This window comes from Condylura cristata, unplaced genomic scaffold, assembly GCF_000260355.1.
Source record: "Condylura cristata isolate star-nosed mole 26May11 unplaced genomic scaffold, ConCri1.0 scaffold00002, whole genome shotgun sequence".
NCBI classification, from domain to species: domain Eukaryota; kingdom Metazoa; phylum Chordata; class Mammalia; order Eulipotyphla; family Talpidae; genus Condylura; species Condylura cristata.
The window spans coordinates 2,695,901-2,709,394 of NW_004567103.1; the positions used below are offsets into that span (position 1 = coordinate 2,695,901).

General features: G+C 61.2%; 1 protein-coding gene across 1 annotated transcript in view; it reads right to left on the reverse strand.

Annotated features, from left to right (window-relative positions):
• The window catches only part of EFHD1 (EF-hand domain family, member D1), a 43,048-nt gene that overhangs the window by 12,403 nt on the left and 17,151 nt on the right, over positions 1–13,494 (reverse strand). The window contains exon 4 of the mRNA XM_004674193.2: positions 1,634–1,781. Coding sequence (XP_004674250.2) covers positions 1,634–1,781 — 148 coding nt within the window. The remainder of the gene's footprint in view (positions 1–1,633; positions 1,782–13,494) is intronic.

The window sequence follows — 13,494 nt, forward strand, 5'->3', positions numbered from 1 at the left end:
CGGCCCTGGCTTTTTAACTTTCAACTAAACTTGGACAGAAAGGCTGTCATAGCATCGGTTATTCCTCACTTTGTAGCCCTTATTCTTACTCAGCACACAAAAGCTGCTTCCCAGCTCCCAGTGAGGGGATGGTAAGTGCTAAGATCCTGCTTTTAACAGAACAGTCACAATGCCTCGGCTACTTAAGGGGGAGCAGTACCTTAGTAGGGCGCTAGGACTCAGTCATCGGAAATATACAACTGTCTTTTTGCTCAAAAATACAAAATAAGTTGTTTGGAGGTGTGGGCACAGCAGTAAACCACTAATGCTGCCAACTGAAACCATCGACACCCCTCTTTTGAAGACAGAAAAGCTCGGTGTGGTAACATCCATCTGCAGGGGTGAACCTCTATCTCTGACTTCTAGACCATCTTGCAAACCAGTGTTACCACAATAAAAAAAATACGAAAAAAAACCTGTTAAAACAAATGACAAGGAAAGACAGAGCCGAGGTGTGAGCGCTCCCGCCGGCCCCGCCTCCTGCCGCCACCAGCTGCTGGCCGGAAGCTCACCAAGTGCTCTGGCTACAGGCAGAGCGTGCTGGGGTGACTCCCGGGCAAAAGCGGGGGCTGGTGGGTGACTTGCTCATGCCTCTGAGCCCCTGGATTCTGTTCCCCGGAGGTCCCACCTTTGCTGCGGCGTAACCGCAGGCAAGGCTGGTCTCCCACAGCTGGGGAGGGGCTCCGTGGCTGCAGAGACCCCTGGGAAGGACGTCCACAGGCCCTGTCTCTCCGGCACAGAGGAGCAGTCCTCAGCCAAAGGTGTCACCATCAGAGCCAGGATGCCAGTCGCCACTGTCCCTGCAATGGCCGAGGTTACTGTCCCTGCAGTGGTCGAGGTTTAAGGCCAGGAGGCAAGGACAGGCCCCTGCGCCCAGCCAGGGGGCAGCTGAATGCGGCCAGACCAGGAGCCCAGCTGGGCTAATGCTCCGAGGCTCAGCCCAGATGCTGTCGCCAACGTCGCCCAAACACACGGCGACATGGAGACTTCCCGACCAACCCAGACGCAGAGCGTGGAACTCCCTTTCCTGCGGGGCTGCATCCTGGTGGTGGAAGAGACCCCATGGCTTTGGGGCTCCCCGCAATATGCGGCTGGCTTTCTCACCAAGGTCCTCAACCATTGCGGGGGGCGAGGAGGAGAAGGTCAAGCTGCAAACCTGCTTGTGCCTCCCCAAAAAACATCTACACCTACACTCTGGCCTGTGCTTCCTGGTGCTCAAAGGACTGTGCCCTGAGGTGGGGTCCAGGGGCCAGCGGTAAGACCTCTCAGTTGCCTTTGTTCCCAATTTTTGTTATCAGAGACTTAACCCTATCGTGGAAAAGACTTTAAAATAATGAAAGCTCTTAGCTTTGTCCCATAAATATCCACAGTGACATTGCTAATGAACTTCCCTCCCCATTTCGTGCCATTTCCCCATACCCAGTGCCCACCCCAAGCCCCTCACCCTGACTGTCAGCGAACATTCCCCCAGCCCGCCGGAGGCTTGGAGCGCCCAAAGGCCAGATTTAAAACCAGACTGTGGGTTCCTTAAGCCCAAGCCGCACACGGTGAAAGGGCCCCCCAGGACCCCAGGGCTCAGGACGGCAGCAGGTACCTCACGGAAGCTGAGCTTGCCGTCGAAGTCTTCGTCCACCTCCTTGATCATGCTCTTCAGGCCCAGGTGGGTCTGGGGGGCCCCCAGCTTCTCCATCATCAGCTTCAGCTCCATCAGGTCAATGAAGCCATCCCGTCCGGCGTCATACCTGAGGGCCAGGACAGAGGTCACCTGTGACTCCCAAATGCGTCACTCCCTTTTTTGCCCCTGCTTTGCAGCGCCCCCCAGGCGCCCCAACAGGATGCGTCTCTTCTTGACAGTCTCTTCTTGACACCTCTCTTAGGACGCGATTCAGAGTGTGGGCCCTGTGCTGTTTGTTTCCCTGTCCTTTATGTCTTTAACTACATCAGAAGCTTCTTGAGGGTGAAAAATACCCTCCGTGGGCCTTGATTCCCCCCAGCTTCAGACCAACCCTCTCAGTGCTGGACAACGGGGGGCAGGCCCAAGCACCCTGGAATTTCACATGGAGCGGGGAGATAGGCAGGCAGGTCCACGCCCTCTGGTTGGGAGCTTGTCCTCGGTGCTCTCCTCAGTGTCCAGCTCTGAGCATCCGAATGAGGATGCTGGGATAGGCCAGTACTGGAGAGAGGCCCGATTCTGGGGGAGAAGCCCGTTCTGGGGAAAGGCCCAATTCTGGGGAGAGGCCCGCTTCTAGGGAGAGGCCCGATTCCGGGGAGAGGCCCCGTTGTGCTCTCTTTGTAGGCCCCGAGCCAGCACCCCCAGCCCCAGTCCCTGCCTGGAACAGACCCCAGGGAATCCCGGCTGGCCCCCCAGTTCCAAGGGCAGGTCAGCCTCTCGGGGGTCCGTCCGCTTTCTACCACCCACCCCCCTTCCACCCCCCTTCACAACACACAGGAGCGAGACCTCGCGTTGCTCAGGCATTAGAGCAAGTCTGCTCACGGCAGCCAGCGGTGGCTACAGCCCAGGCTCCGCGCACGGCCGAGTGGTCAGCAGGAAGCCGCCTGCTAGAGGGCGCGGCGCCAGACAGCAGGATAGCAGTCACTCAGGAGAGATGCCACGGACGCTCGGGCGGGGGCCCGCAGCCGTGTGCCGAGGGTGAACGGGCCGGACGCAGGGGCAGCGCTCAGGCCCACTCCGGGAGCACCTGTGCGGGCGCAGGCACAGCAGGAGCGCCAGCACCAGGCCGGGGCACGAGGTGGGGGCGGGTGCGCGACGGATGGGGCCTCCCTCTGGAATGGGGAGAAGTTTCTGGAGACAGGTGACGGACGGTTATACCCGCGCGTCTGAGCCCTCCTCTGCGCACTCGGCTGGTCAAGGGAGTCCGTTTTTCATGTGTAGTTTTGCACAATAAACAAATCAGGCCCCTTCACGAGTGCCTGCTCCCCCCCCCACCCCCAAGCCCGGTACCAACACAAAGCCCCCCAGTGTTGAGGCCACGTCAGCGCCCACCAAGAAACGCAGCCCGTGGGAAACTCGGAATGCAGCACTGTAGGACGGTGGCATGCGAGGCTCGGGGTTGGGCTGGCGAGGGGGCCCGGGGCTCCCCGACATGCCATTCCAGCCGCTGGGACCACCGCGTTCCTCCCCCCAGCACCCCAGCCTCATCCGCCTCCAACAGCACGGACTGTCCACCTCAGCAGCGGCCGCCGCCCCTGCGCCTCTAGCCCGGGCGCCCACGCTCCCTTCCTCTGGACACTGTCCCAGCACGGCAGGACTGCAGGGCAGGGTGCCACAGGCCGCGGCGCCTGGTGTCTGCGGGTGAGCGCTGAGGAGGTCCGAAGGCCAGGACAGGGGTCCGAGGCCTGGAGAGAGCAAGCCCTTCGGGGTGCCCGAGCACCAGCTTATACCACAGATGGGCAGGCCTGGACCCCACACTAGACGTGACCGGGGCCTCAGCTGCCGCTTCCTAGCCTCCTTTCAGAGTAACGACTTTGCCGAGGAGGGGTCTGCACGCCACAAAATCCACTCTTAATGGACACTGCTGCGGCCACCACGTGGCCACCACGCCATGCCCCACGGCCTTAAAGACTTGGCTGGAAGTGCCGCGCGGCCCCCGCCCCTGCCTCTGGGCATTTGTTTTTGGTTCTGTTGTCTTGTGTAAAGGAACTGGGGTGCAGGCCAGAGGTGCGGGGGTGAGAGGACTCACCAGAGACAGAGTCGGGAGCAGAACAGGCAGACTGACTGCGATACACTGAGGGGGCAGCAGGGAGACAGGAGAGGGCTGCTGCGCCCTGGGCGTCCCTCCCTGGCCAGGGGTCAAGCTCAGGCCAGAGCTGACAGTGCTGAGGTAGCCCCTGGGCCACCGGCGAGGCCCTGGGTGTTTGCGTCAGTCCAGCAACGCTAATGTGAAGAGACACACACCTCCCTGTGTCCACAGCAGCGTGCTTTCCTTCCCCCACTGCCCCAGATGGCCTGCGCCACTCTGGGCTGACCCACACTCTGGGGGGACCTGGGGCCTGTCCACAGGGGTACCCCTGAAGGAAACCAATCAATTTGGATCCAAGGGGGCCAGAGCTGCCTTCTGACGGGGCATTTAAACTTCCCAGGAACATCCCCAAAGGTTGGCCCGTCCAGGCGGTGTGTGGACGCACCAAATGACAGCCCAGGAAGAGCTTTCTGGCAAAAACGGCCACTTGACGGAGACAGGGGTAAGGAGCGCTGGGCAAGCAGGCCGGGGAGGCTCACTGTTACGCGGAGCCAAAGTCACAGTAAACAGCTTTCTTTACTGTGGAACTTTCCAGAACCTTCCATATGGTCAGGTGTCTGAAACCTACCAGGGAAGCAGCACACACAGCCTTGTCTCGGCACCCGGGATTTTCCACTGTGAAGGTGCTTCTCAGCCGCCTCGTGTTCCGAGGGAAACACTGCAGGGCGGCTCAGCATCAGACGGGGCGGCCCAGTCAGGACCCCCCAGCCCCTTCTATGCTGAGATCTTGAGCCAGCGGCCTTGGTCCCTGGTGCCCCCGGCAGTGCGCAGTGAAGAGGAGACGGAGGCCCCGAGTCTGGCCCATCGTGTGGGTCCCCTGGGAGAAAGCAGAGCTGGGGCTGAGGGCTGAGAAGGAAGAGAAGACGGGGTCACTGGAACGCTTAGGTGTAGAGACAGGCTGGCCCCAGGAACAGCACACAAGGTGGAAGAGGGGCGAGGAGACCAGAAGAGGTCGAGCAACAACCTCCTCACGTGGCTCAGGACGAGAGGGGCTTCCGGCTCCACCCCAGCACCCAGGCGCTGCTCATCATCGCCCCTGAGGGCTTGCAAGTGGCCTCTGGGGCTCCGGCTGGGCGGGGCGCTGGCTGGAGCCTGCCCTTGGGGCTCACAGCTAGGGGCCACGCTGGGCAACAGACTCAGGAATTCCAAACTACTTGAATGGGCAGGAAAACCTGTTTTCAGCCACTCAGCCGAGCATGGGCCCGGAGGCAGGAACCCATCCCCCATGAGCGAGGGCGAGGCTGCGGCCACAACAGGCCCCTCGTGTCCGCTAGGGGCCGCCAGCGGGGCAGGAGGAAAGCCAGTGTGCGGGCCTGGGGGGTCTCCCGGCGGGCGGCGGGCGGGGCGGGCAAGGGGTCCTGGGCGCCAGGCTGGCCCGCTCTCCTTAGCGCCTGCTGGGGGCGCCAGCCAGGCACCACACTCAAGGCCGGGTGGGTTTGTACAAGGACCCCATTCACGCTCCCCTCCCCTCCCCGCGGTGCCAGGGCTACGATCCAGGAGCGCATCCTGCCCCCTTCAAAGTGGCCCTCTGAGAGGCCTGTCCATGTCCTTCAGGGGCCGGCTTCCTTCCTCCCCTCAGGCCTCTTTCTCTGCTCCTCCTGCCGCTGAGAAGCAGAGCAGCTGGGCTCCCGCGCCTGGCAGCCAAGCCCGGCAGCTGCCAACTCTCACTCACCAGCCTTCTCATCCCTACCACCCTCCTGGGAGCCTTCGAGAAGAGAACCCATGCTGCCGCACTGGGCTTACAGGGCGGCTCAGGCCTACTCAGCTCCCTCCTTCATCACACTGGGAAGTAGTCATTAGTCACCCCCTAGACAGAGCATGTGACAAGTCGTTTCTGAGGGTCAGGCCTAGCCTGGGGTGTCTGACGGCCCCCAGCTTTCCTTGGGGGCAGGGAAGGCAGGAATTGATCACCTCTGAGTTGGGACCCAGGAGACCCCTCCACTTGGTGGGACGGGAGGGGCAGAGGTCAACTCCTGCCAGGGACAGCGGAAGACACAGGGTGGGGGGCGGCGGGGGGACTCCTGGGTCCTGGACGTGCCTGAGCTGTGGTTTCAGTCTCAAAGCAGGCGCAGTCCCCGGTTTCTGGCTGCGTGAATGCCAGGGGTTCTGTCTTACCAACCTTTGGAGAAACAGCTTTCTCTGCCCTCCAGAGACCTTCTTACCTGACCCCCGGATGTTCCGCTGCGGGATGTAGTTGGGTGCTTGGCTGACGAGGAAGCCAGGGGACGGAGGCCCTTCCCAGCCTGGAGGGTAGGACAGGGAGCTGGGGAGAGGCCCTGGGTGGGCTGGCCTTTCTTAAGGAGCCCCAGCAGCCTGGACTCAGCACCCACCTTTCAGGAGCTTTCCTTCCCAACGCCTGCAGGCTAGTGGGCAGCCCTGAACAGCGAAGCTCCCCTCTACCAACATCTGAGCTTCTTAGTTTTTCCTATAATCTAAATACTGACCTGGAATTTTCTGATTAAAGGCTATTCAAGAAAAAACACCCATAATCCCAAGACCAGAGCCCTCTTTTCCCCCTGGGGCTTCTCTTCAGTTCCACCCTGGAATGTCACTTTCTCCCAAATTTTTGCTTTAAACTGTCCTTAGAAGATAACAGTTGCCAGGGACCAGCAGAAAGGGCGGAGGGGGGGGCGGTAGGGGCGGTGGGGGCAGATGGGTTATGGGCACAAAGATGAAAGTGAAAAACATTTACAAAAATACGCATGAAGACAATCTTGCAGGGTGTAGGTCGGGTGTGGAGAAGAATCAAGATCAGTCTTGATAACTGCTGAAAGCAGGTGATGGCTGGGTGAGGGCTTAGCTCTGCTTTGGTCTAGAAATTTAATAGCTGACATGCAAACAGACTTCTCAGGGGCAGACAGGACCCACCACTCTGCTCAGCGTCTCCACCTGCCGCCTGTCTCACACCAGGAGCTGCGCTTCCCTAAGCCCCAAGCCCGGGCTGCCCCTCGGACTGGACTCCCGCGGGGCTGGAAAGCCCTAAGCACCACAGTCCTTACCTACTCCGAAGAGGGGGCTGGCCGCCCAGTTACAGCGATGACACGCGGGGGCGTCCTTGCCCACCGGCTCTAGCCCCATCCTATACTTACAGGGCGGGCACAAAGCCGAGGACCGAAGTAGCCTGGGCAGAGCGATTCTTCTTCCAGTCCACTCTGCCCAGGAGTGAGCCCTGAGCGCCCAGCCCCAGGCAAACCCAGATGGTGGGTCCCCTGAGCGACCCTGAGGGAGCCGTGCTCTTTCCACCACAAAATGTGGTTTCTCCAAGGGGATGAGTGCAATGCTCTCAATCTTAAGTGGTTTTCCCATAAATTTTTAGTAGCAGCAGATTTCAATTTTTTTAAATATTTATTTATGCATACAAGAGCTGGGGTGCAGGGCAGATATACAGGTGGTGAGAGGATTCCCCAGAGACAGAGTGGGGAGGAGAACAGGCGGATCCACTGAAACCCACAGCTGAGGGAGCAGCAGAGAGACAGGAGGGGTCTGCTGCGCCCTGGGGGTCCCTCCCTGGCTGGGGATCGCACTTGTACTGCAGTGGACATTGCTTGATAGCGCTGAGACTTTAACCCCTGCGCCACCAGGGAGGCCCTGACTTAGCATTTTTAAAACGAATTTTAACAGAAAACTGAGACCGAGAAGACAGCATCTGGGTGGCTGTCTGTCCGCGGGGGTCATGGGTGTGTGGCTCCCCAGGGGTTCATCACACGGACACACAGTTTTTCTCGTCCTCCCTCGTCCCCTCCAGGCAGCTCAGCTGTCCCTGTTCTGTGATGCTGGGCAGGAAGACCAGTCTGGCGGCTCCCTTCCTCCACCAGTTTCTTGACTCCTGGGGCAAACCTGGCCCTCCCTGCTGGTCTCCCTTAGTAAACCTGCGCTCAAGAGGAACTGGGCCAGGGGCTACCCTGCTCGGGCTCTTCCTCCTGTGACCTTCTCCCTCCGGCCACCGCGGGCGGCTTCCTGGTGGGAGGGGCAGAAGCCACAGACACTGACAGCCCGTGACAGGCCCACCTGGAGACCCCTGGGGACTTACAAGTGCTCACTGATAAGAGGGCTGGATGGAGAGGGGGTAGTCCAGCCAAGAAATGGGGTATACTTACCCAAATGGGATACATTCACGCAAAGCACTATGGAACCCAAGAGCAGGTTTCGTGGCAAAGACACAAGCTGGGCATCCCAGAGCAGGTGACCCCACAAAGCAAAGCGCTTACAAAAGCCCCCAAGATGTGCACAAGCGACGTGAGGCTTCTCAGTGTAGAGTCCAGGGGAGGAGGTAAGCCGAGCGAGGGACGCTGGCTGGCTGGGGGGAGCCCGCCCTCTGTCCCCTTCAGCTCTGGGACATGTTAGGGAGGGAGCTGGGCCCTGCCCACACGGCTGCTCCTGCAGATACCAGCCTGGTGAGCTCACCGAGCGCGGGGCCAGGGCACGGAGGGGGCACGGAGCTGGCAGCAGCAGAGCTAACAGCTGGCCCTCACCCCGGTGAGCCAGCAAACGGGGAACTGTTTCTAAAAGCAGGTCCTGCTGCAGCGGGAGCAGAGGGCCTCCGGGGCTCTGGGTCTGAGGGCCCACAAGCACCTGGGCCTCAAAGGCCCAGGCATTCTGGGGCTCCCCAAACTCACAGCCTGGGCCGAGTTGCCACGAAGCCCTAAGCATGACTGCAGAGCCCACCGGCCTTCGACACCCAGTGGGGCTTGGGAGGGCTGGGACAGGGTGCAGCGAGCGGGTCTGGCTGAGATTTCCCAGGGCCACAGCTTTGCCAGGCCTGGGGCAGCTCCTACCCTCACCCACTGAAGCCCAGCGAGCAAGGGGACAGGGCAAGGCACAGGGCAGCCCCATGTCCAGCCAGTACTGGGCCCCAACTCTGGCTGCGAATCTCTTGCTCTCTCCAGAGCCCCTGGGTTTTCACCTCAGTACAATAATCCTGCCCCATTGGCGCTTTGCCTGCCTGGGGCAGACAACGTGAACAAGCTTCTATACAGCGAAAGAAAATACAAGATTAAAACGACACCCTATTGGGGCCCTCCCTGATGGCGCAGCGGGTTACAGCACAGCACTAAGAAGCTCAAGCCACTTCCGCATGAGTTCGATCCCCGCCTGCCCCGGAGGTGACCACATGGCACGGCAGACCTCTCCTGACCCGCCCGCTGCTCCCCTCGGCAGTGTACTTCGTCGATCTCCCTGTTCTGCTCCCCACTCTGTCTCTGGTGAATCCTCTCACCCTCCGCATCTCTGGCCTGTACCCCAGTTCGGTATAAATAAATAAACCTTTAAAAACACACACACACACACCCTATTGGACAGAAGAAAACTTTACACAGTATATACTGATACACATCATTCAACAATAAAAAAACAAACAACCCGATAAATGGGGAGCAGATCTGAACGATTCACCAAAGAGGACACCAAAAACGCCACTGGACATGAACAATGCCCACTGTGGCTTTCAATAAGAGAGATGCCGGTTAAAATTGCAACGAGACCCCCTCTCACACCTGTGAGAAAGCCTCATATTGAAAAGCCCCCCAACAAGGGCAGGAGGATGGAAAGAGGAGCCCTCTACACCACTGATGGGGGAGTGGAGACAAACTGGCATCACCCTAGTAGAAAGCGAGCAGGACTTACCTTGAACTAGGAATGGCAATGCTGTAGGACCCAGCAGTCCTCGTCCTGGTGTCTGTCCCCAGGACACATATCTGTCCATAAACACAGAACCTCAGATGCTCCAGTGCTCAGAGCAGCACTATTTATGAAGCAAGGGCGTGGAAGCAGCCTAATGTCCATTGATGGGTGATTGGCTAGAGATGTGGAGTACTATACAGCCATGAAAATGACATGCAGCCATTTTCAACAAAACAGTGGGAGTTTGAGAGAATGATGAGCAGTAAACCAGGTCAGAAAAACCAAAAAAGATACTGGGCATTTACAGAGCAGACAAGTGGTAAAAAAAAAAATTTCAAAAACCAGTAAGGGGGGCCCTCCCTGGTGGCCCAATGGGTTGAAGCACAGCACTGTGAAGCTATCCACAGCCACTGCAGCACAAGTTCGATCTCCAGCCAGGGAGTGACCCACATGGTGCAGCTGACCTATCCTGTCTCCCCGCTGCTCCCTTCAGCAGTGTATTTTAACCTGCCTATTCTGACCCCTACTTTGTCTCTGGTGAATCCTCTCACTCCCTGTACCCCTGGCCTGTACCCCAGTTCTTATCTATCTGCTTTAAGGTGAAACAGAGGGGACAGAAAGGAACAGGGGATAGGGGAGTGGAGCCCCTCAGAGGGGGGTCTCAGGAGGTTGGCAGTGCCCAGAAAGCTGCTCTGGTGGGGGGTGCCCTACACTTCAGACACCCCCTACTTCTCCTTAAGCAGAAAGACCCATGTGGGCATCATGTCCTGATTTTCCAAACAGGCAGATACAGGGACTCAGGCCAGGCCCGCAACCCCCAGCTTGTTACAATGCAGATCCCAGACCAGCCCTGCCCTGGACCTGCGGAACCAGACCTTGCTTTGGCAAGGTGCGGTGGAGAAGGGCACACCTTGCCAGGCACGTCCTAAGCAGGTGGGTTTTCTGGGGGCCTCCTGATCCCACCTCGGGACACCCATGGCCATAGGGCTGCTCGCCTCAGACCTCCCCGCCTGTCCAGTTCCCCAAGTTCTCGTGCCCTAGCCTCTATGGGGGCCCCGCCCAGCGGGCAAGTCCTACATCGTCCTTCCCTGCTTCCCGTCAGTGTGCTCGGCCGGGAAGCCAGATCTCTGAGCGCCCGCACCGTGTGGGGAAGCGGGCTCCGGAAGGGCCCAGGCCCCTGCGGAGTCAAGTGCAAAAGCTTGAACCCAAAGTCTTGGATTTCTAGTCCTGCTGCTCCCCCACGCCTCGCCCCCTGGCTCACATGGGCCTGGGCCTCTCCAGAGCAGAAGGGAAGCCCAAAGGCCAGTTCTAGCCGGCAGGCAGATGGACAGAGGCGGGTGAGGACTGCGAGGCTGTAAAGTGGGCAGAGCAGGGAGAGAGGGAGGGAGGGCCTCTCGGGGCCCAGGTGCGGATTGGGGCGGCCCCTCACAGTCTAGCCCTGCGCTTTCCTAAGGGCGCCAGGGGACAGACACTCCCAAGAGCCAGAGCACCAGCGTGACACCAGAAGGGGCTCCAGAAAGACCCTTACTGTGTAGGAGGAAGTTCTTTCAGGGTGAGGTGGCAGAGTAAGGCTGGGCATGTTCGCCCAGCTGTGGAAGGGTACCGGCAGGCGGAGGGGTGTGGGGCCTGGGGCGGGCGGGCCCCAGCATCCCCTGTTCTGTGCACAGCCAGTGTGGGGTCCCTCCCCCCAATACCTCCATATGCAGTGAGAAGCCCGTACCTGTGCAGGCCGGGGCAGGGTGATGGCGCTGGGTTCTCCACCCACAGCCACAGCGCCACGCGGTTCTACACAGTGTCTGGAAGTTGCTAAAGAAAGTAGGACAGAGGCAGAGCTAGGGCCACCCCACTGCCTCGGGGCACCCCCGTGTGCTCAGTACCTTGCGGCCCGGGGAGCAGAGGCACCGCCAGGGTGGAGCCGTGGCCTGCTCTGTGCTGATAGCCCGGTGGGAGAGCACCTCCCTCCAGAACGCCTCAGAGGGCCGCCCCCAGTGAGGAGGGGGAGAGCGCTTGGGGGCGCGGGCCTGGGCTGGGCCTGCCCCGATATGGCCTGTTGCTGTCGCCCTGGGCTCCCGCGTCTCCCTCTGTCCACTGACTAAAGGGAGGCCACGGCGCGCTCAGCCTCCGGGCGAGGGTCCGTGGCTTGAGCTTGGGCTGACGGTCTCTCTGCCCCAGCAAGAGCCTAACCACGGCAGCCTTGCTGGGCCGGGGGGGTTGGACGGCTGGCACGCGGCTGGGCAACAGAGGGTAGAGTGGGAGGAGCTGGGATTTCAGGGCTCCAGGCCAGCCAGCGGAAAGGAGAGGGACAGAGGGCGGAGGTGGCAGGGCTGTCCCCTGGGAAGGCTGCCTGAGGCGCCTGGAAGCAGGGGGAGGGCAGCGGGCTCCTGGCTCTCAGGGAGGTGGAGGGGAGGGCGGGCGGGCCCCCTGCTGAGAAGCGCCCTTCCCTCAGTTGTCCACCCGCCCCAGCAGTCCAGCAGGGCCGGGGCCCTTGGAGAAATCACCCCCCCACACACACCCCCAGCCCAGGAGCCACGACAGAAACCGCTGGGGCAGGCACAGGTGTCGAGGAGACGGGGCCCACCGGCCAGCTGAAGTGGGCTTGAGGGGTTCGGCCACCCCACCAGACGGGACAGGCGCCCTGCCGGCCACCTCTGAGCCTCAGTCTCCACCAGCCCCGCCTGGCATAGTCCTGCCCCTGCCCCTCCGCTAGGCCGTGCCCTACACCTGGCAGCCCTGGGGGACCCAGGGGCCGCCCCTTGGTGGCAACAACACAGGCTGCACCAGAGCAGCCTAACTGAGCCGCAGCGGCACACGAGAAGTCGGTCACGCGATCGCGAGGACAACCTGAGAAGGTGGCCACTCACCTTTTCCACATCTCACTTACAGGTGCGCCGTGGGGCGCGTGGCCAGAGGCCCCGGGGAGGTGACCTCAGGTGCCTGTGCCCGGCCGGGCTGAAGGTCCCCGCAGAGCCGGCCTGCAGGCGCCCCTGCCCCGGCCTGGGCCTCAGCCCCGAGCTGGGAGTGCTGGAAGGGGCAGCGGGGGGCGCCGTGAAGGGCCAGGGCCAGCACCCCTCCAGGGCAAGATCTCGCCAGGCCTCCGCAGCTTGGAGCAGTGAGACTCGCGGGGTGGCACCGAGGCTGGGCACCGACGCACAAGGGTCCAAGGCCCAGGGCACAGTCAACGCAGTGACTTGTGCCCGAAGGGGCTGGGGTGCTGGAGCTCCTGCCCCCAGGGCTGGGGCCCCTGTACTGGTCCCCCAAGAAGGGGTGGAGGGGCCCACTCTAGGCACACAGCAGGTCCTGTGCCCCCAGCATCACCCTCCTGCCGCCTGCAACCTGAATCAACTTGGCGAGGGCGAGGGTGCCTCTTCGGCCAGAGCCTGCTTGCGGTGGCAAGCAGGCCAGCCTCCCCTCCAGGTGGCCGTCACCCCAGTACGGCCCACTGCTCCCCTGTTTGCCCAAGACTCCCCTGCCTGGGGCAGGAACTGGCAGTGAGCAAGCTGCTGCTGCGGAAAGCACCCCAGGCCTACTCCGGCGCCTGGGCCCCAGCTTCATTCAGCAACACACCAACACACACACACACAGGCACAGCTGAGGCCAGGCCCAGACACCCTCATCCACCCGACCTCCAGGCCCAAGGAGGGCCCACGGCATCAGAACCCCGCCTGGGGGTGAGGGTGGCCCCGGCCTGGGCCCAGCTCCCCAGATGGTGGGTGGCCCGGTGCACTCAGGGCCTCTCCACCCGGAGCCCCAAGGAGGGGGAGCCAGAGGGGTGGAATTCACAGGGGATGGGGAAGAGTAGCAGGGATTTGGGGAAGGAACTGGAGGCGGGGGGCACCAGGAAACAGTTTCAAAGACAGAAAGCGGACAGCAGAGTGTAACGGGAATCTGCCCACAGGGCCCTACTGGCCTTTCCTACCTCAGGAAGGGGGCGGTGGGCGGTGGCAGGAGGGGTGGAAGGTGGAAGAGCACTGGAGGCAGGAGGAGCAGCTTTGCTGAAGTCAACCTGGGGGCCGGGACCCAGTCCCTGCCCGAAACACACACGGCAACACACACGGCACTCCCAGCTGCCACACTC